At 47.4% G+C, this 26,106-nt stretch overlaps 1 protein-coding gene across 3 annotated transcripts in view; it reads left to right on the top strand.

The window, feature by feature from the left end:
* Positions 1-24,707, top strand: part of sptbn4b (spectrin, beta, non-erythrocytic 4b) — a 316,634-nt gene extending 291,927 nt beyond the window's left edge. For all 3 annotated transcript variants that reach the window (XM_087984145.1, XM_087984144.1, XM_087984146.1), the window contains 3 exons: positions 13,763-13,936; positions 14,392-14,434; positions 18,312-24,707. In XM_087984145.1, coding sequence (XP_087840271.1) covers positions 13,763-13,936; positions 14,392-14,434; positions 18,312-18,476 — 382 coding nt within the window. In that variant the 3' untranslated portion in view covers positions 18,477-24,707. The remainder of the gene's footprint in view (positions 1-13,762; positions 13,937-14,391; positions 14,435-18,311) is intronic.
* Positions 24,708-26,106: the final 1,399 nt, after the last annotated feature.

Below are 26,106 nucleotides of genomic sequence, written 5' to 3'. Positions count from 1 at the left end.
TTATTGCATGTGTAGGTTAGAGCAGTGCGTTAGTGCATGTGTAGGTTAGAGCAGTATGTTAGCGGGTATGTAGGTTAGACCAGTATATTATCGGGTGTGCAGGTTAGAGCAGTGAGCTAGTGGGTGTGTAGGTTAGAGCAGTGCGTTAGCGGGTATGTAGGTTAGAGCAGTATGTTAGCGGGTGTGTTGGTTAGAACAGTATGTTATCGGGTGTGCAGGTTAGAGCAGTGAGCTTGTGGGTGTGTAGGTTAGAGCAGTGTTTTCGTGGGTGTGTAGGTTAGAGCAGTGCATAAGTGGGTGTGTAGATGAGCGCAGTGAGTTAGTGGGTGTGTGTACGTTAGAGGAGTGCGTGAGCGGGTGTGTAGTTTGGAGCAGTGCATTGGTTGGTGTGTAGGTTAGAGCAGTGCATTGGTGGGTGTGTAGGTTAGAGAAGTGAGTTAGTGGGTGTGTACGTTAGAGCAGTGCGTGAGCGAGTGTGTAGGTTGGAGCAGTGCATTGATGGGTGTGTAGGTTAGAGCAGTGTGTTAGTGGGTGTGTGGGTTAGAGCAGTGCGTTAGCGCATGTGTGGGTTAGTGCAATATGTTAGCGGGTGTGTAGGTTCAAGCAGTGTGTTAGTTGTGTGTAGGTTAGAGCAGTACATTCGTGGGTGGGTAGGTTAGAGCAGTGCGTTGGCGGGTGTGTAGGTTAGAGCAGTGCTTTCATGGGTGTGTAGGTTAGAGCAGTGCTTTCATGGGTGTGTAGGTTAGTGCATTGCGTTGGTGGGTGTGTAGGTTAGATCAGTGCATTACTGGGTGTGTAGGTTAGAGCAATGCATTAGTGGGTGTGTAGTTTAGAGCAGTGTGTTTGCGGGTATGTAGGTTAGAGCAGTGCGTTGGTGGATGTGTAGGTTACAGAGGTGCGTTGGTGGGTGTGTCGGTTAGATCAGTGCATGAGCGGGTGGGTAGGTTAGAGCAGTGCATTTGCGGGTATGTAGGTTACAGCAGTGCATAACTGGGTGGGTAGGTTAGAGCAGTGCGTTAGTGCATGTGTAGGTCAGAGCAGTGCGTTAGTGGGTGTGTAGGTTAGGGCAGTGCATTACTGGGTGTGTAGGTTAGGGCAGTGCATTACTGGGTGTGTAGGTTAGAGCAATGCATTCGTGGGTGTGTAGGTTAGAGCAGTGCGTTAGCGGGTATGTAGGTTAGAGCAGTGCATTAGTGGATGTGTCGGTTAGAGCAGTGCATGAGCAGGTGGGTAGGTTAGAACAGTGCATTAGCGGGTGTGTAGGTTACAGCAGCGCGTTACTGGATGGGTAGGTTAGAGCAGTGCGTTAGTGCGTGTGTAGGTCAGCGTAGTGCGTTAGTGGGTGTGTAGGTTAGGGCAGTGCAGTAGCGGGTGTGTAGGTTAGGGCAATGCGTTAGTGAGTGTGTAGGTTATAGCAGTGTGTTGATGGGTGTGCACGTTAGTGCAGTGCATTAGCTGGTGTGTAGGTTAGAGCAGTGCATTAGTGGGTGTGTAGGTTAGAGCAGTGCTTTAGCGGGTATGTAGGTTAGAGCAGTGCGTTAGTGAGTGTGTCGGTTAGAGCAGTGCGTTATTGCATGTTTAGGTTAGAGCAGTGCGTTAGTGGGTGTGTAGGTTAGAGCAATGCGTTAGTGCATGTTTAGGTTAGAGCAGTATATTATCGGGTGTGCAGGTTAGAGCAGTGAGTTAGTGGGTGTGTAGGTTAGAGAAGTACATTCGTGGTTGGGTTGGTTAGAACAGTGCGTAGGCGGGTGTGTAGGTTAGAGCAGTGCTTTCGTGGGCGTGTAGGTTAGAGCAGTGCGTTACTGGGTGTGTAGGTTAGAGCAGTGTGTTAGTGGATGTGTGGGTTAGAACAGTGCGTTAGCGTGTGTGTCGGTTAGTGCAATGCGTTAGCGGGTGTGTAGGTTAGAGCGGTGTGTTAGTTGTGTGTTGGTTTAGAACAGTGCGTTAGTGGGTGTGTCAGTTAGAGCCGTGCATGACCGGGTGTGTAGGTCAGTGCAATGCATTAGCGGGTGTGTAGGTTAGAGCAGTGCGACACTGGGTGGGTAGGTTAGAGCTGTGCGTTAGTGGGGGTGTATGTTAGTGCCTTGCGTTAGCCGGTGTGTAGGTTAGAGCAATGCCTTAGTGGGTGTGTAGGTTAGAGCAGTGCGTTAGCGGGTATGTAGGTTAGAGCAGTGCGTCAGTGGATGTGTCGGTTAGAGCAGTGCATGAGCAGGTGGGTAGGTTAGAGCAGTGCATTTGCGGGTGTGTCGGTTACAGCAGCGCGTTACTGGGTGGGTAGGTTAGAGCAGTGCGTTAGTGCGTGTGTAGGTCAGAGTAGTGCGTTAGTGGGTGTGTAGGTTAGATCAGTGCATTACTGGGTGTGTAGGTTAGAGCAATGCCTTAGTGGGTGTGTAGGTTAGAGCAGTGCATTAGCGGGTATGTAGGTTAGAGCAGTGCGTTAGTGGATGTGTCGGTTAGAGCAGTGCATGAGCAGGTGGGTAGGTTAGAGCAGTGCATTTGCGGGTGTGTAGGTTACAGCAGCGCGTTACTGGGTGGGTAGGTTAGAGCTGTGCCTTAGTGCGTGTGTAGGTCAGAGCAGTGCGTTAGTGGGTGTGTAGGTCAGAGTAGTGCGTTAGTTGGTGTGTAGGTTAGGGCAGTGCAGTAGCGGGTGTGTAGGTTAGGGCAATGCGTTAGTGAGTGTGTAGGTTATAGCAGTGTGTTGATGGGTGTGTACATTGGTGCAGTGCATTAGCTGGTGTGTAGGTTAGTGCAGTGCATTAGTGGGTGTGTAGGTTAGAGCAGTGCTTTAGCGGGTATGTAGGTTAGAGCAGTGCATTAGTGGGTGTGTAGGTTAGAGCAGTGCTTTAGCGGGTATGTAGGTTAGAGCAGTGCGTTAGTGAGTGTGTCGGTTAGAGCAGTGCGTTATTGCATGTGTAGGTTAGAGCAGTGCGTTAGTGCATGTGTAGGTTAGAGCAGTATGTTAGCGGGTATGTAGGTTAGACCAGTATATTATCGGGTGTGCAGGTTAGAGCAGTGAGCTAGTGGGTGTGTAGGTTAGAGCAGTGCGTTAGCGGGTATGTAGGTTAGAGCAGTATGTTAGCGGGTGTGTAGGTTAGAACAGTATGTTATCGGGTGTGCAGGTTAGAGCAGTGAGCTTGTGGGTGTGTAGGTTAGAGCAGTGTTTTCGTGGGTGTGTAGGTTAGAGCAGTGCATAAGTGGGTGTGTAGATGAGCGCAGTGAGGTAGTGGGTGTGTGTACGTTAGAGGAGTGCGTGAGCGGGTGTGTAGTTTGGAGCAGTGCATTGGTTGGTGTGTAGGTTAGAGCAGTGCATTGGTGGATGTGTAGGTTAGAGAAGTGAGTTAGTGGGTGTGTACGTTAGAGCAGTGCGTGAGCGAGTGTGTAGGTTGGAGCAGTGCATTGGTGGGTGTGTAGGTTAGAGCAGTGTGTTAGTGGGTGTGTGGGTTAGAGCAGTGCGTTAGCGCATGTGTGGGTTAGTGCAATATGTTAGCGGGTGTGTAGGTTCAAGCAGTGTGTTAGTTGTGTGTAGGTTAGAGCAGTACATTCGTGGGTGGGTAGGTTAGAGCAGTGCGTTGGCGGGTGTGTAGGTTAGAGCAGTGCTTTCATGGGTGTGTAGGTTAGAGCAGTGCGTTAGTGGGTGTGTAGTTGAGAGCAATGCGTGAGCGGGTGTGTAGGTTGGAGCAGTGCTTTCGTGGGTGTTTGGGTTAGAGCAGTGTGTTAGTGGGTGTGTAGGTTAGAGCAGTGCGTTAGCGCGCGTGTGGGTTAGTACAATGCGTTACCGGGTGCGTACGTTAGAGCTGTGCGTTAGTAATGTGTCGGTTGGAGCAATGCATTAGCGGGTGTGTAGGTTAGAGCAGTGCGTTGGTGGGGGTGTATGTTAGAACCTTGCGTTAGCCAGTGTATAGGTTAGAGCAGTGCGTTAGTGGGTGTGTAGGTAAGTGCAGTGCATTAGTGGGTGTGTAGGTTAGAGCAGTGTGGTAGTGTGTGTGTCGGTTCGAGCCGTGCGTGAGCGGGTGTGTAGGTTAGAGCAGTACATTAGTGGGTGTGTAGGTTAGAGCAGTGCGTTTGTGGGAGTGTAGGTTCGATCAGTGCATTACTGGGTGTGTAGGTTAGAGCAGTACGTTAGCCAGTGTGTAGGTTAGAGCAGTATATTATCGGGTGTGCAGGTTAGAGCAGTGAGTTAGTGGGTGTGTAGGTTAGAGCAGTACATTCGTGGTAGGGTTGGTTAGAACAGTGCGTAGGCGGGTGTGTAGGTTAGAGCAGTGCATTAGTGAAGGGTAGGTTAGAGAAGTGCGTTAGCGGGAGTGTAGGTTGGAGCAGTGCATTAGTGCATGTGTAGGTTAGAGCAGTGCGTTAGTGGGTGTGTCGGTTAGAGCAGTGCGTTACTGGGTGTGTAGGTTAGAGCAGTGCATTCGTGCGTGTGTACGTTTGGGCAGTGCGTTTGTGGGTGTGTAGGTTCGATCAGTGCATTACTGGGTGTGTAGGTTAGAGCAGTACGTTAGCCAGTGTGTAGGTTAGAGCAGTATGTTATCGGGTGTGCAGGGTAGAGCAGTGAGTTAGTGGGTGTGGAGGTTAGAGCAGTACATTCGTGGTAGTGTTGGTTAGAACAGTGCGTAGGCGGGTGTGTAGGTTAGAGCAGTGCTTTCGTGGGCGTGTAGGTTGGAGCAGTACAATAGCCGATGTGTAAGTTCGAACAGTGCGTTGGTGGGTGTGTTGGTTAGAGCAGTGTGTTAGTGCGTGTGTAGGTTAGAGCAGTGCGTTAGTGGGTGTGTCGGTTAGAGCAGTGCGTAAATGGAAGGTTAGAGCAGTGCGTTAGTGCGTGTGTAGGTTAGAGCAGTATGTTAGCGGGTGTGTCGGTTAGAGCGGTGAGTTAGTGGGTGTGTAGGTTCGATCAGTGCATTACTGGGTGTGTAGGTTAGAACAGTGCACTAGTGGGTGTGTAGGTTAGAGCAGTACGTTAGCGAGTGTGTAGGTTAGAGCAGTATATTATCGGGTGTGCAGGTTAGATCAGTGAGTTAGTGGGCGTGTAGGTTAGAGCAGTGCGATAGCCGGTGTGTAAGTTCGAGCAGTGCGTTGGTGTGTGTGTTGGTGAGAGCAGAGCATTACTGGGTATGTAGGTTAGAGCAGTGTGTTAGCGGGTGTGTAGGTTAGAGCAGTGCGTTAGCTGTGTGTCGGTTAGAGCAGTGCGTTAGTGGGTGTGTCAGAGCCGTGCGTGACCGTGTGTGTACGTCAGTGCAATGCATTAGCGGGTATTTAGGTTAGAGCAGTGCATCACTGGCTGGGTAGGTTAGAGCAGTACGTTAGTGGGGGTATATGTTAGCGCCTTGCGTTAGCCGGTGTGTAGGTTAGAGCCGTGTGTGAGCGGGTGTGTAGGTTAGAGCAGTGTATTAGTGTGTGTGTGTAGGTTAGAGCAGTGTGTTAGTGGATGTGTAGGTTAGAGCAGTTTGTTAGCCAGTGTGTAGGTTGGAGCAATGCATTCGTACGTGTGTAGGTAGAGCAGTGTGTTAGCGGGTGTGTAGATTAGAGCAGTGCGTTAATGGGTAAGTTACAGCAGTGCGTTAATGGGTAAGTTACAGCAGTGCGTTGGTGGGTGTGTAGGTTAGATCAGTGCGTTAGTGGGTGTGTAGGTTAGAGCAATGCCTTAGTGGGTATGTAGGTTAGAGTAGTGCATTTGTGGATGTGTCAGTTAGAGCAGTGCATGAGCGGGTGGGTCGGTGAGAGCAGTGCTTTTGCGGGTGTGTAGGTTACAGCTGCGCGTTACTGGGTGGGTAGGTTAGAGCAGTGCGTTAGTGCGTGTGTAGGTCAGAGTAGTGCGTTAGTGGGTGTGTAGGTTAGGGCAGTGCAGTAGCGCGAATGTAGGTTAGGGCAATGCGTTAGTGTGTGTGTAGGTTATAGCAGTGCGTTGATGGGTGTGTACGTTAGTGCAGTGCATTAGCTGGTGTGTAGGTTAGAGCAGTGCATTAGCGGGTGTGTAGTTTAGAGCAATGCATTAGCGGTTGTGTAGGTTAGAGCAGTGCGTTGATGGAGTTGTATGTTAGAACCTTGCGTTAGCCGGTGTATAGGTTAGAGCAGTGCGTTAGTGGGTGTGTAGGTAAGTGCAGTGCGTTAGTGGGTGTGTCGGTTAGAGCTGTGCGTGAGCGGGTGTGTAGGTTAGAGCAGAGCATTAGCGGGTGTGTAGTTTAGAGCAATGCATTAGCGGTTGTGTAGGTTTGAGCAGTGCGTTGATGGAGTTGTATGTTAGAACCTTGCGTTAGCCGGTGTATAGGTTAGAGCAGTGCGTTAGTGGGTGTGTAGGTTAGAGCAGTGCGTTAGTGGGTGTGTCTGTTAGAGCTGTGCGTGAGCGGGTGTGTAGGTTAGAGCAGAGCATTAGTAGTTACTGGGTGGGTAGGTTAGAGCAGTGCGTTAGTGCGTGTGTAGGTCAGAGTAGTGCGTTAGTGGGTGTATAGGTTAGGGCAGTGCAGTAGCGGGTGTGTAGGTTAGGGCAATGCGTTAGTGAGTGTGTAGGTTATAGCAGTGCGTTGATGGGTGTGTACGTTAGTGCAGTGCATTAGCTGGTGTGTAGGTTAGAGCAGTGCATTAGTGGGTGTGTAGGTTAGAGCAGTGCGTTAGTGCATGTGTAGGTTAGAGCAGTATGTTAGCGGGTATGTAGGTTAGACCAGTATATTATCGGGTGTGCAGGTTAGAGCACTGAGCTAGTGGGTGTGTAGGTTAGAGCAATGCGTTCGCGGGTATGTAGGTTAGAGCAGTATGTTAGCGGGTGTGTAGGTTAGAGCAGTCTGTTATCGGGTGTGCAGGTTAGAGCAGTGAGCTAGTGGGTGTGTAGGTTTGAGCAGTGTTTTCGTGGATGTGTAGGTTAGAGCAGTGCATAAGTGGGTGTGTAGATGAGAGCAGTGAGTTAGTGGGTGTGTGTACGTTAGAGCAGTGCGTGAGCGGGTGTGTAGTTTGGAGCAGTGCATTGGTTGGTGTGTAGGTTAGAGCAGTGCATTGGTGGTGTGTAGGTTAGAGAAGTGAGTTAGTGGGTGTGTACGTTAGATCAGTGCGTGAGTGATTGTGTAGGTTGGAGCAGTGCATTGGTGGATGTGTAGGTTGGAGCAGTGCATTACTGGGTGTGTAGGTTAGAGCAGTGTGTTAGTGGGTGTGTGGGTTAGAGCAGTGCGTTAGCGCATGTGTGGGTTAGTGCAATATGTTAGCGGGTGTGTAGGTTAGAGCAGTGTGTTAGTTGTGGGTAGGTTAGAGCAGTACATTCGTTGGTGGGTAGGTTAGAGCAGTGCGTTGGCGGGTGTGTAGGTTAGAGCAGTGCGTTAGTGGGTGTGTAGTTGAGAGCAATGAGTTAGTGGGTGTGTACGTTAGAGCAATGCGTGAGTGGGTGTGTAGGTTGGAGCAGTGCATTGGTGGGTGTGTAGGTTAGAGCAGTGCTTTCACGGGTGTTTAGGTTAGAGCAGTGTGTTAGTGGGTGTGTAGGTTAGAGCAGTGTGTTAGCGCGTGTGTGGGTTAGTACAATGCATTAGCGGGTGTGTAGGTTAGAGCAGTGCGTTGGTGGGGGTGTATGTTAGAACCTTGCGTTAGCCGGTGTATAGGTTAGAGCAGTGCGTTAGTGGGTGTGTAGGTTAGAGCAGTGCATTAGTGGGTGTGTAGGTTAGAGCAGTGCGTTAGCGGGTGTGTAGGTAAGTGCAGTGCGTTAGTGGGTGTGTAGGTTAGAGCAGTGCATTAGTGGGTGTGTAGGTTAGAGCAGTGCGTTAGCGGGTGTGTAGGTAAGTGCAGTGCGTTAGTGGGTGTGTAGGTTAGAGCAGTGCATTAGCGGGAGTGTAGGTTTGAGCAGTGCATTAGTGGGTGTGTAGGTTAGAGCAGTGCGTTAGTGTGTGTGTCGGTTAGAGCAGTGCATTAGCGGGTGTGTAGGTTAGAGCAGTGCATTAGTGGGTGTGTAGGTTAGAGCAGTGCATTAGTGGGTGTGTAGGTTAGAGCAGTGCGTTAGTGTGTGTGTCGGTTAGAGCCGTGCGTGAGCGGGTGTGTAGGTTAGAGCAGTACATTAGTGGGTGTGTAGGTTAGAGCAGTGCATTAGCGGGTGTGTAGGTTAGAGCAGTGCATTAGTGGGTGTGTAGGTTAGAGCAGTGCATTAGTGGGTGTGTAGGTTAGAGCAGTGCGTTAGCGGGTGTATAGGTTGGAGCAGTGCATTAGTGCGTGTGTAGGTTAGAGCAGTGCGTTACTGGGTATGTAGGTTAGAGCAGTGCATTAGTGCGTGTGTAGGTTAGAGCAGTGCGTTTGTGGGTGTGTAGGTTCGATCAGTGCATTACTGGGTGTGTAGGTTAGAGCAGTAAGTTCAAACAGTGTGTGTAAGTTCGAACAGTGTGTTAGTGCGTGTGTCGGTTAGAGCAGTGCGATACTGGGTGTGTAGGTTAGAGCAGTGTGTTAGTGCGTGTTTAGGTTAGAGCAGTGCGTTTTTGGGTGTGTCGGTTAGAGCAGTGCGTAAATGGAAGGTTAGAGCAGTGCGTTAGTGCGTGTGTAGGTTAGAGCAGTGAGTTAGTGGGTGTGTAGGTTAGAACAGTGCACTAGTGGGTGTGTAGGTTAGAGCAGTACGTTAGCGAGTGTGGAGGTTAGAGCAGTGAGTTAGTGGGTGTGGAGGTTAGAGCAATGAGTTAGTGGGTGTGTAGGTTAGAGCAGTACATTCATGGTAGGGTTGGTTCGAACAGTGAGTAGGCGGGTATGTAGGTTAGAGCAGTGCTTTCGTGGGCGTGTAGGTTAGAGCAGTGCGATAGCCGGTGTGTAAGTTCGAGCAGTGCGTTGGTGTGTGTGTTGGTGAGAGCAGTGCGTTAGTGGGTGTGTAGGTTAGAGCAGTGCGTTACTGGGTGTGTAGGTAAGTGCAGTGCGTTAGCGGGAGTATAGGTTGGAGCAGTGCATTAGTGCGTGTGTAGGTTAGAGCAGTGCGTTTGTGGGTGTGTAGGTTCGATCAGTGCATTAATGGGTGTGTAGGTTAGAGCAGTACGTTAGCCAGTGTGTAGATTAGAGCAGTATATTATCGGGTGTGCAGGTTAGAGCAGTGAGTTAGTGGGTGTGTAGGTTAGAGCAGTTCATTCGTGGTAGGGTTGGTTAGAACAGTGCGTAGGCGGGTGTGTAGGTTAGAGCAGTGCTTTCGTGGGCGTGTAGGTTAGAGCAGTGCGATAGCCGGTGTGTAAGTTCGAACAGTGCGTTGGTGGGTGTGTTGGTTAGAGCAGTGTGTTAGTGCATGTGTCGGTTAGAGCAGTGCGATACTGGGTGTGTAGGTTAGAGCAGTGTGTTAGTGCGTGTGTAGGTTAGAGCAGTGCGTTTTTGGGTGTGTCGGTTAGAGCAGTGCGTAAATGGAAGGTTAGAGCAGTGCGTTAGTGCGTGTGTAGGTTAGAGCAGTATGTTAGCGGGTGTGTCGGTTAGAGCAGTGAGTTAGTGGGTGTGTAGGTTAGAACAGTGCACTCGTGGGTGTGTAGGTTAGAGCAGTACGTTAGCGAGTGTGGAGGTTAGAGCAGTGAGTTAGTGGGTGTGTAGGTTAGAGCAGTACATTCATGGTAGGGTTGGTTCGAACAGTGAGTAGGCGGGTATGTAGGTTAGAGCAGTGCTTTCGTGGGCGTGTAGGTTAGAGCAGTGCGATAGCCGGTGTGTAAGTTCGAGCAGTGCGTTGGTGTGTGTGTTGGTGAGAGCAGTGCGTTAGTGGGTGTGTAGGTTAGAGCAGTGTGTTAGCGGGTGTGTAGGTTAGAGCAGTGCGTTAGTGGGTGTGTAGGTTAGAGCAGTGCGTTAGCGGGAGTATAGGTTGGAGCAGTGCATTAGTGCGTGTGTAGGTTAGAGCAGTGCGTTACTGGGTGTGTAGGTTAGAGCAGTGCATTAGTGCGTGTGTAGGTTCGAGCAGTGCGTTTGTGGGTGTGTAGGTTCGATCAGTGCATTACTGGGTGTGTAGGTTAGAGCAGTACGTTAGCCAGTGTGTAGATTAGAGCAGTATATTATCGGGTGTGCAGCTTAGAGCAGTGAGTTAGTGGGTGTGTAGGTTAGAGCAGTTCATTCGTGGTAGGGTTGGTTAGAACAGTGCGTAGGCGGGTGTGTAGGTTAGAGCAGTGCTTTCGTGGGCGTGTAGGTTAGAGCAGTGCGATAGCCGGTGTGTAAGTTCGAACAGTGCGTTGGTGGGTGTGTTGGTTAGAGCAGTGTGTTAGTGCGTGTGTCGGTTAGAGCAGTGCGATACTGGGTGTGTAGGTTAGAGCAGTGTGTTAGTGCGTGTGTAGGTTAGAGCAGTGCGTTTTTGGGTGTGTCGGTTAGAGCAGTGCGTAAATGGAAGGTTAGAGCAGTGCGTTAGTGCGTGTGTAGGTTAGAGCAGTATGTTAGCGGGTGTGTCGGTTAGAGCAGTGAGTTAGTGGGTGTGTAGGTTCGATCAGTGCATTACTGGGTGTGTAGGTTAGAACAGTGCACTCGTGGGTGTGTAGGTTAGAGCAGTACGTTAGCGAGTGTGGAGGTTAGAGCAGTGAGTTAGTGGGTGTGTAGGTTAGAGCAGTACATTCATGGTAGGGTTGGTTCGAACAGTGAGTAGGCGGGTATGTAGGTTAGAGCAGTGCTTTCGTGGGCGTGTAGGTTAGAGCAGTGCGATAGCCGGTGTGTAAGTTCGAGCAGTGCGTTGGTGTGTGTGTTGGTGAGAGCAGTGCGTTACTGGGTGTGTAGGTTAGAGCAGTGTGTTAGCGGGTGTGTAAGTTAGAGCAGTGCATTAGTTGTGTGTCGGTTAGAGCAGTGCGTTAGTGGGTGTGTCAGTTAGAGCCATGCGTGACCGTGTGTGTAGGTCAGTGCAATGCATTAGCGGGTATGTAGGTTAGAGCAGTGCGACACTGGGTGGGTAGGTTAGAGCAGTACGTTAGTGGGGGTGTATGTTAGCGCCTTGCGTTAGCCGGTGTGTAGGTTAGAGCAGTGCATTAGCGGATGTGTAGGTTAGAGGGGTGCGTTGGTGGGTGTGTAGGTTAGAGCAATGCGTTGGGGTGTGTAGGTAAGTGCAGTGCGTTAGTGGGTGTGTCGGTTAGGGTTGTGCGTGAGCGGGTGTGTAGATTAGAGCAGTGCATTAGTAGTTACTGGGTGGGTAGGTTAGAGCAGTGCGTTAGTGCGTGTGTAGGTCAGAGTAGTGCGTTAGTGGGTGTGTAGGTTAGGGCAGTGCAGTAGCGGGAGTGTAGGTTAAGGCAATGCGTTAGTGTGTGTATAGGTTATAGCAGTGCGTTGATGGGTGTGTACGTTAGTGCAGTGCATTAGCTGGTGTGTAGGTTAGAGCAGTGCGTTAGTGGGTGTGTAGGCTAGAGCAGTGCGTTTGCGGGTGTGTCGGTTAGAGCAGTGTGCCAGTGGGTGTGTCGGTTAGAACCGTGCGTGAGCGGGTGTGTAGGTTAGAGCAGTGCATTAGTGGGTGTGTAGTTTAGAGCCGTGTGTTAGCCGGTTTGTCAGTTGGAGCAGTGCGTTAGTGCCTGTGTAGGCTGGAGCAGTGCATTATTGGGTGGGTAGGTTAGAGAAGTCCGTTAGCTGATGTGTAGGTTAGAGCAGTGCGTTAGTGGGTGTGTAGGTTAGAGCAGTGCGTTAGTGGGTGTGTAGGTTAGTACAGTGCATTGGTGGGTGTGTAGGTGAGAGCAGTGAGTTAGTGGGTGTGTAGGTTAGAGCAGTGCGTGAGCGGGTGGGTAGGTTAGAGAAGTCCGTTAAGCTGATGTGTAGGTTAGAGCAGTGCGTCACTGGGTGTGTAGGTTAGAGCAGTGCATTGGTGGGTGTATAGGCTAGAGAAGTACATTAGCCGGTGTGTAGGTTAGATCAGTGCATTACTAGGTGTGTAGGTTAGATCAGTGCATTATTGGGTGTGTAGTTTAGAGCAGTACGTTAGTGATTGTGTAGGTTAGAGCAGTGCGATAGTGGGTGTGTAGGTTAGAGCAGTGTGTTGGTGGATGTGTAGGTTGGAACAGTGCATTTGCGGGTGTTTAGGTTAGAGCAGTGCATTATTGGGTGGGTAGGTTAGAGCAGTCCATTAGTGCGTGGGTAGGTTAGTGCAGATCATTAGCGGGTGTGTAGGTTAGAGCAGTGCGTTGGTGGGTGTGTAAGTTAGTGCAGTGCATTAGCTGGTGTGTAGGTTAGAGCAGTGCGTTAGTGGATGTGTAGATTAGAGCAGTGCGTTAATGAGTGTGTCAATTAGAGCTGTGCGTGAGCGGGTGTGTAGGTTAGAGCAGTGCATTAGTGGGTGTTTGGTTCGTGCAGTGTGTTAGTGAGTGTGTAGGTTAGAGCAGTGCGTTAGTGGGGGTGTTGGTTAGTGCAGTACGTTCGCGACTGTGTAGGTTAGAGCAGTGTGTTAGTGGGGTGTTTGTTCGTGCAGCGCGTTAGTGGGTGTTGGTTAGTGCAGTGCGTTAGTGGGTGTTGGTTAGTGCAGTGCGTTAATGGTGTTTTGTTAGTGCAGTGCGTTAGTGGGTGTTTGGATAGTGCAGTGTGTTAATGGGCGTTTTGTTAGTGCAGTACGTTCCTGGGGGTGTTGGTTAGTGCAGCGCGTTAGTCGGTGTTTGGATAGTGCAGTGCGTTAATGGGTGTTTGTTAGTGCAGTGCGTTAATGGGTGTTTGTTAGTGCAGTGCGTTAATGGTGTTTTGTTAGTGCAGTGCGTTAGTGGGTGTTTGGATAGTGCAGTGTGTTAATGGGTGTTTTGTTAGTGCAGTACGTTCATGGGGGTGTTGGTTAGTGCAGTGCGTTAATGGTGTTTTGTTAGTGCAGTGCGTTAGTGGGTGTTTGGATAGTGCAGTGTGTTAATGGGTGTTGGTTAGACAGTGCGTTAATGGTGTTTTGTTAGTGCAGCGCGTTAGTGGGTGTTTGGATAGTGCAGTGCGTTAATGGGTGTTGGTTAGACAGTGCGTTAATGGTGTTTTGTTAGTGCAGCGCGTTAGTGGGTGTTGGTTAGTGCAGTGCGTTAATGGGTGTTTGTTAGTGCAGTGTGTTAGTGGGGTGTTGGTTAGTGCAGTGCGTTAATGGGTGTTTTGTTAGTGCAGTGCGTTCGTTGGGGTGTTGGTTCGTGCAGCGCGTTAGTGGGTGTTGGTTAGTGCAGTGCGTTAATGGGTGTTTTGTTAGTGCAGTGTGTTAGTGGGGTGTTGGTTCGTGCAGCGCGTTAGTCGGTGTTGGTTAGTGCAGTGCGTTAATGGGTGTTTTGTTAGTGCAGTGTGTTAGTGGGGGTGTTGGTTCGTGCAGCGCGTTAGTGGGTGTTGGTTAGTGCAGTGCGTTAATGGGTGTTTTGTTAGTGCAGTGCGATCGTGGGGGTGTTGGTTAGTGCAGTGCATTAATGGGTGTTTTGTTAGTGGAGTGCATTAGTGGGGGTGTTGATTAGTACAGTGCGGTAGAGGGTGTTGGTTAGTGCAGTGCGTTAATGTGTGTTTTGTTAGTGCAGTACGTTAGTGGGGGTGTTGGTTAGTGCAGTGCGTTAATGGGTGTTTTGTTAGTGCAGTGCATTAGTGGGTGTTTTGTTAGTGCAGTACGTTAGTGGGTGTGTACTTTCTTGCAATATGTTAATCGGTGTGTAGTTCAGTGCAGAATGTTAGGGGGTGTGCAGTTTAATGCAGTATGTTCATCGGTATGAGTGTTTGTGTTTGTCCATGTTTGGGTTGACATGTGTTTCCTGTATTTGAAATATAATTTTTAAGCCAGTCTTCCAACGTTGTGAATGTTTGCCGTCCAGGCTAACTTTTCTTGGACCTGCCTGAGTGACAGTGTCTTAGGGACATTCTTTCCGAACAATTTAAAGACCTGCTCCTTCTCTGTTTCCTTCAGGTCCTGGGTTAATGTATACTGCGTGGTTAGCAAAGGAGACTTGGGCTTTTATAAAGATGCCAAGGGATATAAATCAGGGGTAACCTACAACGGAGAGCCTCTCATCACCCTGAGCGAGTCGACCTGTGAAATCGCCAGCAATTACAAGAAGAAGAAGTTTGTCTTTAAAGTCCGGTGAGTGTGATGGAGAAGTGGAGCTGAGTTTGCTAAGATTCAGTTTAAATTGTCTTTGTAACATGTACAGCTGCTAGCACCCTGGGGTTCAAAGAATCACAGTGGATTGGTGAAGGTGAGCGAAGATCCATTCAGCAGCTAGCCGGGACTGACATAACATGGACACAGCTTGGCTGTTCCATTATCGTCTGCAACAATGCATTTTCACTTCTGTTACTACATACTGTCCAATTTTGTGTTTACTCATTGGTTCCCTCATTGTTGAATATAAAACGTTCAAGAAAACACATTTGAATGAGAGGGTAAATATGCCCCCCCCCCTCCAATTAACTGCAGTGATGGCAGCGAACAGCAGCAGGGCAGACAGTAAAGTGTTTCATGGAATAGTTTTATTCCATACTAATTGTGAACCATTCCTCGCACTTTCTCACTATGTTTCCTTCTCTTTGTGACAGGATGAACGACGGTAGTGAGTACCTGTTCCAGGCTAAGGACGAGGTGAGCTTCGCTTGTGTGCGTGTTGTTTGTCTCCTTATGAATAACACAATGTACTGACCACGAAAGGGCAGCAGCCAGGGCTCCCCAGCCTGAGGATGACAGGGTGACCTTGTGAGGAGGAGTCAGATTGACTGAGCCTTACGGGGAAATGAGGGGGAGTCTCACTAAGACGTGAAACATTCTGACAGGGCTGGACAGACTGGGTGCAAGAACACTGTTTCTCCAGGCTGGGGAGGGAAGGGGATGTGTGCTGAACAAGGTGTTACAGTCTCAGGATACACAGTAGGCCGTTTCGGACTGAGATAGAGTCATAGAGTTATAGAGGTGTGCAGCATGGAAACAGACCCTTCAGTCCAACCAATCCATGCGGACCAGATATCCCAACCCAATCTAGTCCCACCTGCCAGCACCCGGCCCATATCCCTCCAAACCCTTCCTATTCATATACCCATCCAAATGCCTTTTAAGTGTTGCAATTGTACCAGCCTCCACCACTTCCTCTGGCAGCTCATTCCATATCCGTACCACCCTCTGTGTGAAAAAGTTGCCTCTTAGGTCTCTTTTATATCTTTCTCCTCTCACCATAAACCTATGCCCTCTAGTTCTGGACTCCCCAACCCCAGGGAAAAGACTTTGCCTATTTATCCTATCCATGCCCCTCATAATTTTGTAAACCTCTATAAGGTCACCCCTCAGTCTCCGACGCTCCAGGGAAAACAGCCCCAGCCTGTTCAGCCTGTCCCCATAGCTCAAATCCTTCAACCCTGGCAACATCCTTGTAAATCTTTTCTGAATCCTTTCAAGTTTCACAACATCTTTCCGTTAGGAAGGAGACCAGAATTGCACGCAATATTCCAACAGTGGCCTAACCAATGTCCTGTACAGCTGCAACATGACCTCCCAACCCCTGTATCAATAAAGGAAAGCACACCAAATGCCTTCTTCACTATCATATCTACCTGCGACTCCAAGGTCTCTTTGTTCAGCAACACTCCCTAGAACCTTATCATTAAGTGTATGAGTCCTGCTAAGATTTGCTTTCCCAAAATGCAGCACCTCGCATTTATCTGAATTAAACTCCATCTGCCACCGCTTAGCCCATTGGCCCATCTGGTCCAGATCCTGTTGTAATCTGAGGTATCCCTCTTCATTGTCCACTACCCCTCCAATTTTGGTGTCATCTGCAAACTTACTAACTGTATCTCTTATGCTCGCATCCAAATTATTTATATAAATGATGAAAAGTAGAGGGCACAGCACCGATCCTTGTGGCACTCCACTGGTCACAGGCCTCCAGTCTGAAAAACAACCCTCCACGACCACCTTCTGTCTTCTACCTTTGAGCCAGTTCTGTATCCAAATGGCTAGTTCTCCCTGTATTCTGTGAGATCTAACCTTGTTGACCAGTTTATCATGCGGAACCTTGTCGAACGCCTTACTGAAGTCCATATATATCACATCTACCGCTCTGTCCTCATCAATCCTCTTTGTCACTTCAAAAAACTCAAAAAACCAATCAAGTTTGTGAGACATGATTTCCCATGTTCAAAGCCATGTTGACTATCCCTAATCAGTCCTTGCCTTTCCAAATACATGTACATTCTGTCCCTCCAACAACTTGCCCACCACTGACATCAAGCTCACTGGTCTATAGTTCCCTGGCTTGTCCTTACCATCCTTCTTAAACAGTGACACCACGTTAGCCAGCCTCCAGTCTTCCAGACCTCACCTGTAACTATCGATGATACAAATATCTCAGCAAGAGGCCCAGCAATCACTTCCCTAGCTTCCCACAGAGTTCTAGGGAACAACTGATCAGGTCCTGAGGATTTATCCACCTTTGTGCGTTTCAAGATATCCAGCACCTCCTCCTCCGTAATATGGACATTTTTCAAGGTGTCACCATCTATTTCCCTGCATTCTATATCTTTCATGTCCTGTTCCACAGCAAATACTGATGCAAAATACTCGTTTAGTATCTCCCCCATTTTCTGCGGCTCCACATAGTCTTGCTGATCTTTGAGAAGCCCTATTCTCTCCCTAGTTACCCTTTTGTCCTTAATGTATTTGTAAAAACCCTTTCCATTCAGGAGGCTGCAGGGGCCAAGTCACTGAATATAGTCAAGAAAAATAGATTTCTAGAGACCAAAGGTATATGGAGACAGAGGAGGAGTATGGCATTGAGATAGAGGATTTGACATGGTCATATTGAATCGCAGAGCAGACTTGAAGGGCTGAATGGCCTACTTCACCTCTTATTCTCTACGTTTCACAGTGTAAATGTCAGGGCTGGGGTCAAGGCAAGGAGAGGTGAGACAGTAAAACATTTCAGTGGAACACAGCACTGTGAGAGAAGACATCAGAAAAATTGAGTAAGGTATCCTTGGTATCCATCTGGAGGAGTGATCTGGGGATTGATGCCAGATAAAGGGATGATCCCAGGGGATTGATGCCAGGACCATACACCTGATGGATTCCTGACCTTAGTTGGGCTTCAGTTTCTTTTGCTTATGCTACTAAGAGTCAGCCGCGTTACTGCAGCTCTAGAGTCATGTGTAGGCCAGACCAGTTCAGGACAGCAGATTTCCATCCCTGAAGGATATTAGTGCACCAGTTGGGGTTCTGTGAGAGTTGATGGTCACCATCACTGAAAGTGGCTTTCTCAATTTATTTTAAATTCTACCAGGGCCAGAATGACCTTTGAACCCCTGTCTCCAGAGTATTAGCCTGGGTCTCTGGATTACTAGTCAAGATTAGAATGGTGCTGGAAAAGCACAGCAGGCCAGGCAGCATCTAAGGAGCAGGAAAAATCGACGTTTTGAGCAAAAGCCCTTCCTCATGAAGGTCTTTTGCCCGAAACGTTGATTTTTCCTGCTCCTCGGATGCTGCCTGGCCTGCTGTGCTTTTCCAGTACCACTCTAATCTCCAGCGTCTACAGTGCCCACTTCTGCCTCTCTGGATTACTAGGCCGGGGATGTTAATTCTGCACCATCATCACCATTTAGCTTCAATATCTCGAATTAGTATCTAGTGGTGTGTGGACAGTGAATGTCTGGGGTGAGCCCTGCCTTTTGGTCTCCTGTAATGAATTAAGTTAAAAGATCACACACCACCAGGTTATAGTCCAACAGGCTTATTTGGAAGCACTGGTTTTTTGAGCGCTGCTCCTTCATAAGATGGCTGTCCAAATGATGTACTGAATGAAGTTGCCTACAGTTACAGCAGACACTCTCACAGGTCTGGTGGCCATTGCAAACTGTAGTAGATGTATGGAATCAGTTTAGAAACACTGGTTTAAACCAAAGTGTAAATATATCTGGAGATTGTGGCATAGTGGTAATATTAGTAGATTTGTAATCCAGAGATGCAGACTAATGCTGCGGCAGCACAGGTTCAAACCACAGCAGGGCAACTAGTGGAATTTAAACTCAATTAATAAATCTGAAGTTGAACACTATGTTTGGTAGTGGTGACCAGGGAGCTAGTTGTTGTAAAAACACACCTAGTGTATTAGTGCCCTTTATGGAGGAAATCTGCTGTCCTTAACTCAGTCTGGCCTACATATGATACCAGAACCACAGCAATGCAGTTGACTCTTAACTGCCCTCTGATATGGCTAAGTCCAGGGGCAATTATGGATGGGAGACAAATACTGGCCCACGTTCCCATGAAAGAATTAAAAAAACAAGTCATGCAGCAAAGGAAGTTACTCAGAATATTCAAGAGACACTGGGCACCGTACATTAGGCTTTGGACAACTAAGTAGTGGATAGTATGTATACATTGCGTTAACAAAATTGATGTTAAATGATGATGGTTGTATCAAATGCATTCACATGGTTTTATTTTGTTGCTTCTTCAATGTCCCCCATTTTAGGAGGAGATGAACAATTGGATCAAGACTATTTCCACAGCCATCACAGAACATGCACAAATCGCTCAGCAAAGTGGTCAGATGCCTCTTACTACCTCCTCCACTGATGAAGGCAATCCTAAACGGGACAGTGACCGAAGATTCAGTCTCTTTGGAAAGAAGAAGTGAGGGCAAAAAAGACGCCATTGCCTTTAGGTCGCGCAGATTGGATCCTTACAATCGCTTACAGGGACGGAGTCTCACTTGGTGACGTAGAAATTGTTTCATCTTGAACCTGAGCAACTAATGTTTTTAATTTGACAATTTAAACAGGAGTTGGACAATTGCAGGTGCGTCTTTTGGATGGGTCTGTGACAATTTTCTATTAAAATCCCGTTCTGCTTTTGGTGCACATTTGTGGATCCAGTTGGCTGCTGACTGGGACTCTCTGACCTAAGAGTGTGGGATCTAGTCTTGGTCGGATGTTTCAGACCCGGTACATGATCAGATTGTTGGCTTTGGGACCAAGTTGTCTCTGAATGCGCTGGTTCCAAATGTTCAGCTGCATTTCGATTTGAGAATAAGTGAATGTGAGAAATGTCCAAACTAATTTTCTGTTCATTAAAGAAAGGGCACTATCAAATCTTTTAGTTTTAATCTTCTTTACAGATTTGTACCTTCTAAGACTTGACGCTTATTTGACATCTCATTATGTGTCGATGGAGATTTGTGTGTTCTAATAGATACTGCTGTTAACTTGAATCTTAGCCCAGTGTCTGAAATGTGAAGTAACACATTCCAAATATGGTTTCTGGTGTTGTGACAGCTCATATCCCATCACAGGACAGTCAGAATTCCTAACATTTTACCAAAATGCCTTTGGTCTTCCTGAAAAGCTTCAAGTTGGAAATACCATATTGAGGAGCTCTGGCAGAATCCAGAAAATGAAGCTGCCCACTCATTTCAAGCCACAGAGTTCCTGCTTGTGGATCGGCGCTGCAACAGGGTTAGTCAAGACTTTAAACTTTTCTTGAAACGTAGAAGGAAAAGTAAGAAATATGTGCCTGACAAAGCAGTGGCATGGCATCTGATTACTTGGAAATTGGAAACAGGCCTCCCAGGGTTTGTGTTGGCATTTACTGTTTGTAAGTAATTGGTCCAATGACATGTCTTCCTCTTTGCTCACCTTGTGGCGCTACTTAAATTAGAGGCGGCAGAGAGGATGAAAAACTAATCGACCCAATGTTTGCCCATGGCCATTGTAATGATTTTAGTTTGGTAGTAATGGGTAATAGTGACCTCGGACTCGTCTCCTTCAGTGGGAAAGTAATTGGGGAAAATGACTGTGAGCAAGGGGTTAATTTACTTTTGGTGTGCACCTCGTTGAAGGTGAAAGAGGGAGAAAGAGCTCACATCCCTGCAGCCTGGCGTTTACTCCATTTGTGTGGCTCTTTCTGCAGCGTGAGTTCCATTTGCTAAGTCTGGCCTAAAAAGGGGAGAACCTGCCTCCCGAGATGTCTTATCTCGCCCTCCTTGAAGAGATAGACACCAGTGTCAGCATTTGGAGCTAGATTAGATTAGATTCCCTACAGTGTGGAAACAAATCCACACCGACCCTCAACCCACCCAGACCCATTTCCCTCTGACTAATGCACCTAACACTACGGGCAATTTAGCATGGCCAATTCACCTGACCTGCACATCTTTGGACTGTGGGAGGAAACTGGAGTACCCGGAGGAAACCCACGCAGATACAGGGAGAATGTACAAACTCCACACAGTCGCCCGAGGCTGGAATCAAACCTGGGACCCTGGTGCTGTGAGGCAGCAGTGCTAACCACTGAGTCACTGTGCTGCCTCAGCTATGTCAGGCTGCAGAGATGGCAGATGTTTTAAAGTCTCTCAGTGCAGTAGAGCAGGAATTGAGGATTCGCTTCAGACCAAAGACAATCCTTGGTTAGAGGATGAAGATGTCCAATTGGATTCTGTGGAACTGAACGTGAGTAGAGCGCTCATCGTCATGACTCCCCAGACAAGCACCCGGACCCCTCACCAACTGAATAGATTGGCCTTGACTGAACTCTCTATAGCTCTCAGAGTGCAAATTGTACTCCATTCATTTGTTAGGTGGGCAACAGTGGAGCCATGCACACCATGTCAGAGGGTCTGCGTCTATCTATGGAGCAGCAATGGACCTGTCCATCAAGGAGTGTCAGCACAGCTGGCAACATCATGTTGAACATTTGAGGAAATCAGCATCCCGGGTTTGCAGGATGGAAGGGCTGATCTCCCCCAAAACAGACGCTGACTTCACCTTGTCTGGGGATCACCAGATCTGAACCTCAATCACTGAGTTTCCAAGAGGCCTAAGCTGTTCATTGTGAATATCACTGTCATGTCCCCACAGGTGGGAATGTTCTACCCAAGAGCTTTCATTCAGTTGACATTTATCTCCTGCATCTGTAGAGGTCAGATTTCTGGGCAGTTGGCATGATCCAGTTATTTTGCACAGTCCTAGATTGGAGCAATTGTTTGTGGTTTCCAACAGTCGGGGTATTGACTTCTGTCTCTCGGGAATGTGTCTTAGCACATGAGCTTTCACTCTCACTGTCCACACATCAACCCAGTCCAGGTGGGATCAAGCCCACAACTCCTTTGCCGGGGTGGCAGGGGGGTCGGAGTGTGAACTCTTTGCAATGATGGGGACCAGGATCAGCACCGGCTGTTTTGTCAGGCCTGTGAGAAGGAGGGCACCATGTTATTGGGAGTCTTCAACCGTATGTAAAGCAGAGGAGACTCGGGGTTAGTGAGTTTAATAGGAACTTTGTTGTTTCCTGTTGCTCTAGTACTCCAAACTGACCCAGACCTTAGGACTGTTGAGATAAGCCCAGATTCAGAAGAACCAAAGGTAGAGACAAGATTGATTATTAGTCTGAAATTCGTCTCCGTTTCAGCCTTTCTGGACTTTGAGGAAAAACGACAGAAAAACCAATTTCTGAGGGTTATTTTTCAGATGAATGTCATTCCACCAATTTACTGATTAACGGCTAGATCTTTCTGTGATTTCCCAGGAGATTCATTGAGATACATCCATGTAATGATGAGTTTGTTTCGCTGAGATTTAGTCCCACTTGCACAGTATGTGAACACTTCGATCACTTTGGTAGGAGCAAGTGGCTCTGAAGTTTGGAATGGAAGTTTGCTTTCCTGGACAGTACCAGACATGCCCATGAGACCGTGATGCCCACAGTGCAAAATACAGAGAACAGAGTAAGGAATTGTCAATGGGTAGAAGCTGCAAGCTGCAGACTACTAGCAAAATAATCTCTTCATTAATCAACAACAGCAATTTGCATTTATATAGTGCCTTTAACCTGGTAAAGCTGAACAGGTGGAAACTCTACAGTCCTGCCACATTCAGCCACAAATTAAGCAATTAAGCAACCCATAGAAAGAGGAGGTGCCACAACCATTAGCAACAACCAGACTCCGTATTTGAATGCAAATGACCAAGGCTGGAGTGTTGGCTGTCAGAAGTGGCTATTGAGGCTCATTTTTGATCTTCTTTTGCTGTCCCCATAACTTGACAGATAACAGTCCTCAGCCAATTTGATTGTCACCACATTTTTGGCTAGGACTGGCTGAACAGACTGGATCCAATAAAGGTTATAGGCCCTCATAAGCATCCCAGCTACAGTGCTGAAGATTTGTGCTCCAGGAGTGACCGCATCTATGGCTAAACTAAGCTGTTCCATTACATCGATAACACTGTCATCTACTCAACAAATAAATATCCTGAACACAAAAGCAAGACAATGCTGTTACCTCCACATCAGTCCATGTCCAATTCAAAAGTGATCCACAATGTTGAAATGACTGGTATCAAGTTGTACAGCCTGTTGCACCTTGATCCACGTTTGGACAAAGAACTGAATTTCAGAGATGCAGTGCAAGTGACTACACTGGAAAGCATGACAATATTTGAGAGCGTATGGCATCAAGGAGCCCTAGTAGGTCTGAAGTCAGTGGAACCGGAAGAAATCTCTTCACTGGTTGGAGCCAAAGTTAACACCAAGGTTATGGATTTTGGAGACCACTGTCTCCAACCGAGGACATTGTTCAGGAGTTCTACACGGTAGTGTCCGAGGTCTGACTATCTTTAACTATTTCTTCAATCATGTAAAGAACTCCAGAGAGACTTTTAAAAAGAGATTCAAACTTCTAGTTGATAACTGAAAGAATGACACAAGATTTGATGTTTTAAAGATTTTACTTTAACGAATGACTAAAAGCACTATTGATTAAATACTACTTTTTTATGTAGGCAGTTTTTACTTTAAACTTCAGAGGTGGACATACCCCTTTTGCTTATTACTCATTTCACTCCTGTTGGAATTGCACTCCCGTTGGCAAACAGGCCATAATTGCTCCCCGTTTCCATTTGGCTCCCCTATCCCCGTTCCGCTCAGTAATAACTTTGAGTGACTGTCTTCAGGCATTTGGAGTGTTTCCTCAATTTACTATCAGCCATGAAGCCTGGCTCAATTACTTTTCCTCTCTGACCACATCAGGACACCTCTTCCTGAAATCCACAGAGGGCTGCAAGATGCTTTTCTTCAGCTAGAGATTGTTTGCCTCTGACATCCAGCTCTGATAGTTTGCAAAGCTAAGCAGCCTGTTCTCACTGCTCACCACACAAAACGACTATCTGTCTGTGAAATTCCAGGGAAATCTGTAATCCGGTCTTTATGGTGGTATTCTCCACATCCTTCCTCATGATTGTGAATCACATGGGTCTTTGATCTAGGTAGAAAACCTAATTAACTATACCTGGGAAAGCAAATCTCTCTCATCTTAGAGCTAAATGGACAATATAAAGCACAAGTGTTTACATCCCAGTTCTGAACACTTTTGTGGGATTTCTCCAGTGTTAACACACAGGCTGCTGCCATTGTCTCTATGCATAGATGTGTGGCACCTCCTTCCAGTAAAACAAACCTGACCTTTCCTTTGATCTTTAATAATTGAACCACCCAGCCTCACCATCAGGCAAACTTCAGAATAGGCCACATGACCCTTACCATTTTACATTCAAGACAAGTTCAAATCTTACAAACCTCAAAATTGTAGCAATGACCTAGTCTCCATCATAAGGTATATTGCTAATGATTGCACAGTGTGCGGGTCCACTTGCAAACTCGGATATTGAAGCAGTCAGTACCCACTTGTGACTGAAACCTGGACAATATCCACTCTTGGCTGACATGTCCCAAGTAGTATTCACACTGCAAGTGTCAGGCAAAAAGAGAAATCATGACTACCTCCCTATGGCATTACCATTACCAAATCGCCTGCCATCAATCTTCTGGCACCAGTTATCAGAAGATCAATGAGTCAGCCACAGGAAGCATGGACACGTATAGGATTTTTAAGGGGATTGGCAGGGCAAATGCTGAGAAGATGTTTCTCCTCATGGGAGAATCTAGGACCAGAGAGCATACTCTCAGAATAAAGGAGCATCAATTTGAGATGAGGAGGAATTTTGTCTCAGAGTTTTGAGAGCCTTTGGAACTTCTTGCCACAGTGAGTTGTGGGAGCTGAGTCCTTGTGTATGTTGAAAGCTGAGATAGATTTGTGCTCAGTAGGGGTATTAAGGGTTCCGGGGAAATGCAGGGAAGTGGATATGAGGAATGTAGGATCTGCCATTATGAATCTATTGAGTGCTGGAGCAGGCTCAAGCGGCAAAACAGCTTAGTCCGGTTCCTATTCCTTATAGTCTTAAAGAATTACTCAGCAGGTCAGGCTGCATCTGTGGGGAAAGAAGCAGAGTTAAGGTCTCAGGTTGATAGCCATTTATCTTGGACACTGTGACTACAAGAGCAGCTCAGAGACTGCACATCACCTAACTCTGCAAAGCTTTTCAGAGAAATAAAGTGATGATCAACAGACAATCCGTTCCTCTTCCCCACATTCTCAGGATCTTCTTCTCCCTTAAGTAGTCAGTCAAACTTATCTTGAAGATGACAGTTGAATCAGAGTGTTACCATTGGTCTGATTTGTAGCTCTTTTGTCTCTGGGAAACAATGGCTTGCGTGGCCAGTGTCGATCAAATCACTGCCAACCAAGCACAAGGGTTCAATCCAGTTTGAAATGGGGTGGATCCAGGTCCTGTCTGTTCACGTCCCTGTGGGGGACGTCGCGATGTATTAGGAAAGGACAGGCTGCCCTTTGGGTGGAGAACACGAGAAGGACAAGGCCCCAGCTGAGTTTTATACCCAACTCTGGAGGCCTTGCTTCAGGAAGGATCTAAAGGTCTCAGAGAGGAGATTTACTCAAATCGTGGAGAAGGTTAAAAGATGATCGCATAAAGTTGGTCAAAGTCATGAGGGAAGCATCCGATGAGCAGCAAAATCAACGTTTCGGGCAAAAGCCCTTCATTCTATTCCTGATGAAGGGCTTTTGCCCGAAACGTCGATTTTGCTGCTCATAGGATGCTGCCTGAACTGCTGTGCTCTTCCAGCACCGCTAATCCAGAATCTGGTTTCCAGCATCTGCAGTCATTGTTTTTACCACAAAGTCATGAGGGGTCTGGACAGAGCAGTTAGGCCTCTCATTGATCGAAAGGTTGGAAACGTGAGAGTATAGTTTAAGGTGAATGGTACAAAAAAGCAATGGTGACATGTGGGAAAGCCTTTTCACGCAGTGAGTGTTAGGATTCGGTTTGCACTGCCTGAGAATGTGGTGGAGCAGTTTAATTGAGGCTTTCAAAAGGGATCATCACCTGAAAAGGAAGAAAGGCAAGGAAGCAGCACTAGGGGAATTGCTCCAATGCAGAGCTAGAAGCAGACAGGGTGGCCTGAATGGTCATAGCACAGTAGGAGGCCATTCTGTATTAACCCTTTCAGTGGAGGAAGAGTCAGGAACCAGGACAAGTTCTTGAGGGGGAAAACGCTCTGTAGTTATGGGCAAGTGCAGTGGAATGCGATGAATTGCAAAGTTTGAGCAAAGAGCTAGCAGTGCATACAATGGGCTGAATAGCCCTTTTACATTGTGTATCATTGTATAGTTCCTTGACTATATGACTGATCCCAAAAGGACAAAAACCAAATTGATCAGTTCTGTGGCAAACACTATAAATCCCTGGAAGTAATTTAATTTGTTTATCATTGCAGTTTCTCTGTTACAATCTGAAAGGGAGTTCAGTTCCTGCAAATGAATATTGGGAATGCCGGGGGCCAGGGCTTAAAAGCTGTTTCTTGGAGCAGAGTTTATTTCTGCTGTTGTTGTTATGGGCCCACATTACAATACTTAGCCCACAGTCACATTCACACAACAATATCTTGTCTTTGCAATTTCAAATCCTCTCAAGAAGGAAATACCAGAAAAAAACTTTTCTATATTTTTCACGCTCTACATTTGAAAGTACTTAGACACTGTTGTTCTTGTACTTGTAAAATCCATACACGTCTAGGCCATCCACTTTGCCAGAAGGGCAATTAACCGTCAGCATATTGCTGTTGGTCTGGAGTCACTTTTAGGCAGACCTGACCAGCATTTTCCTTCCCTGAAGGATGTTAGTGAATTAGATGCTATGGTAGAAATTTAACCTGGGTATCCACAATGTTATGTGGGTCTCTGTTTTGATAGTCTAGTGATAGTACCATTAAGCATCACCTTCCCCTGTATGCTTATTGATATCATTAATTTGGCTGGATCCACGACAGGAAGGATATCAAGTTAGAATTAAAACAAACCAAGGAAGATTCCAGATCACAGATCGAAGAAAGCCTGTTGAAGGATGATGCAGTGGAATATATGA

Source organism: Chiloscyllium plagiosum, unplaced genomic scaffold (assembly GCF_037043375.1).
Source record: "Chiloscyllium plagiosum isolate Xiang-an unplaced genomic scaffold, Cpla_swu_hap1 HiC_scaffold_47, whole genome shotgun sequence".
NCBI lineage: Eukaryota > Metazoa > Chordata > Chondrichthyes > Orectolobiformes > Hemiscylliidae > Chiloscyllium > Chiloscyllium plagiosum.
The sequence above is the reverse complement of the archived record's forward strand: the minus strand, read 5'-3'. Positions and strand labels throughout refer to the sequence as shown.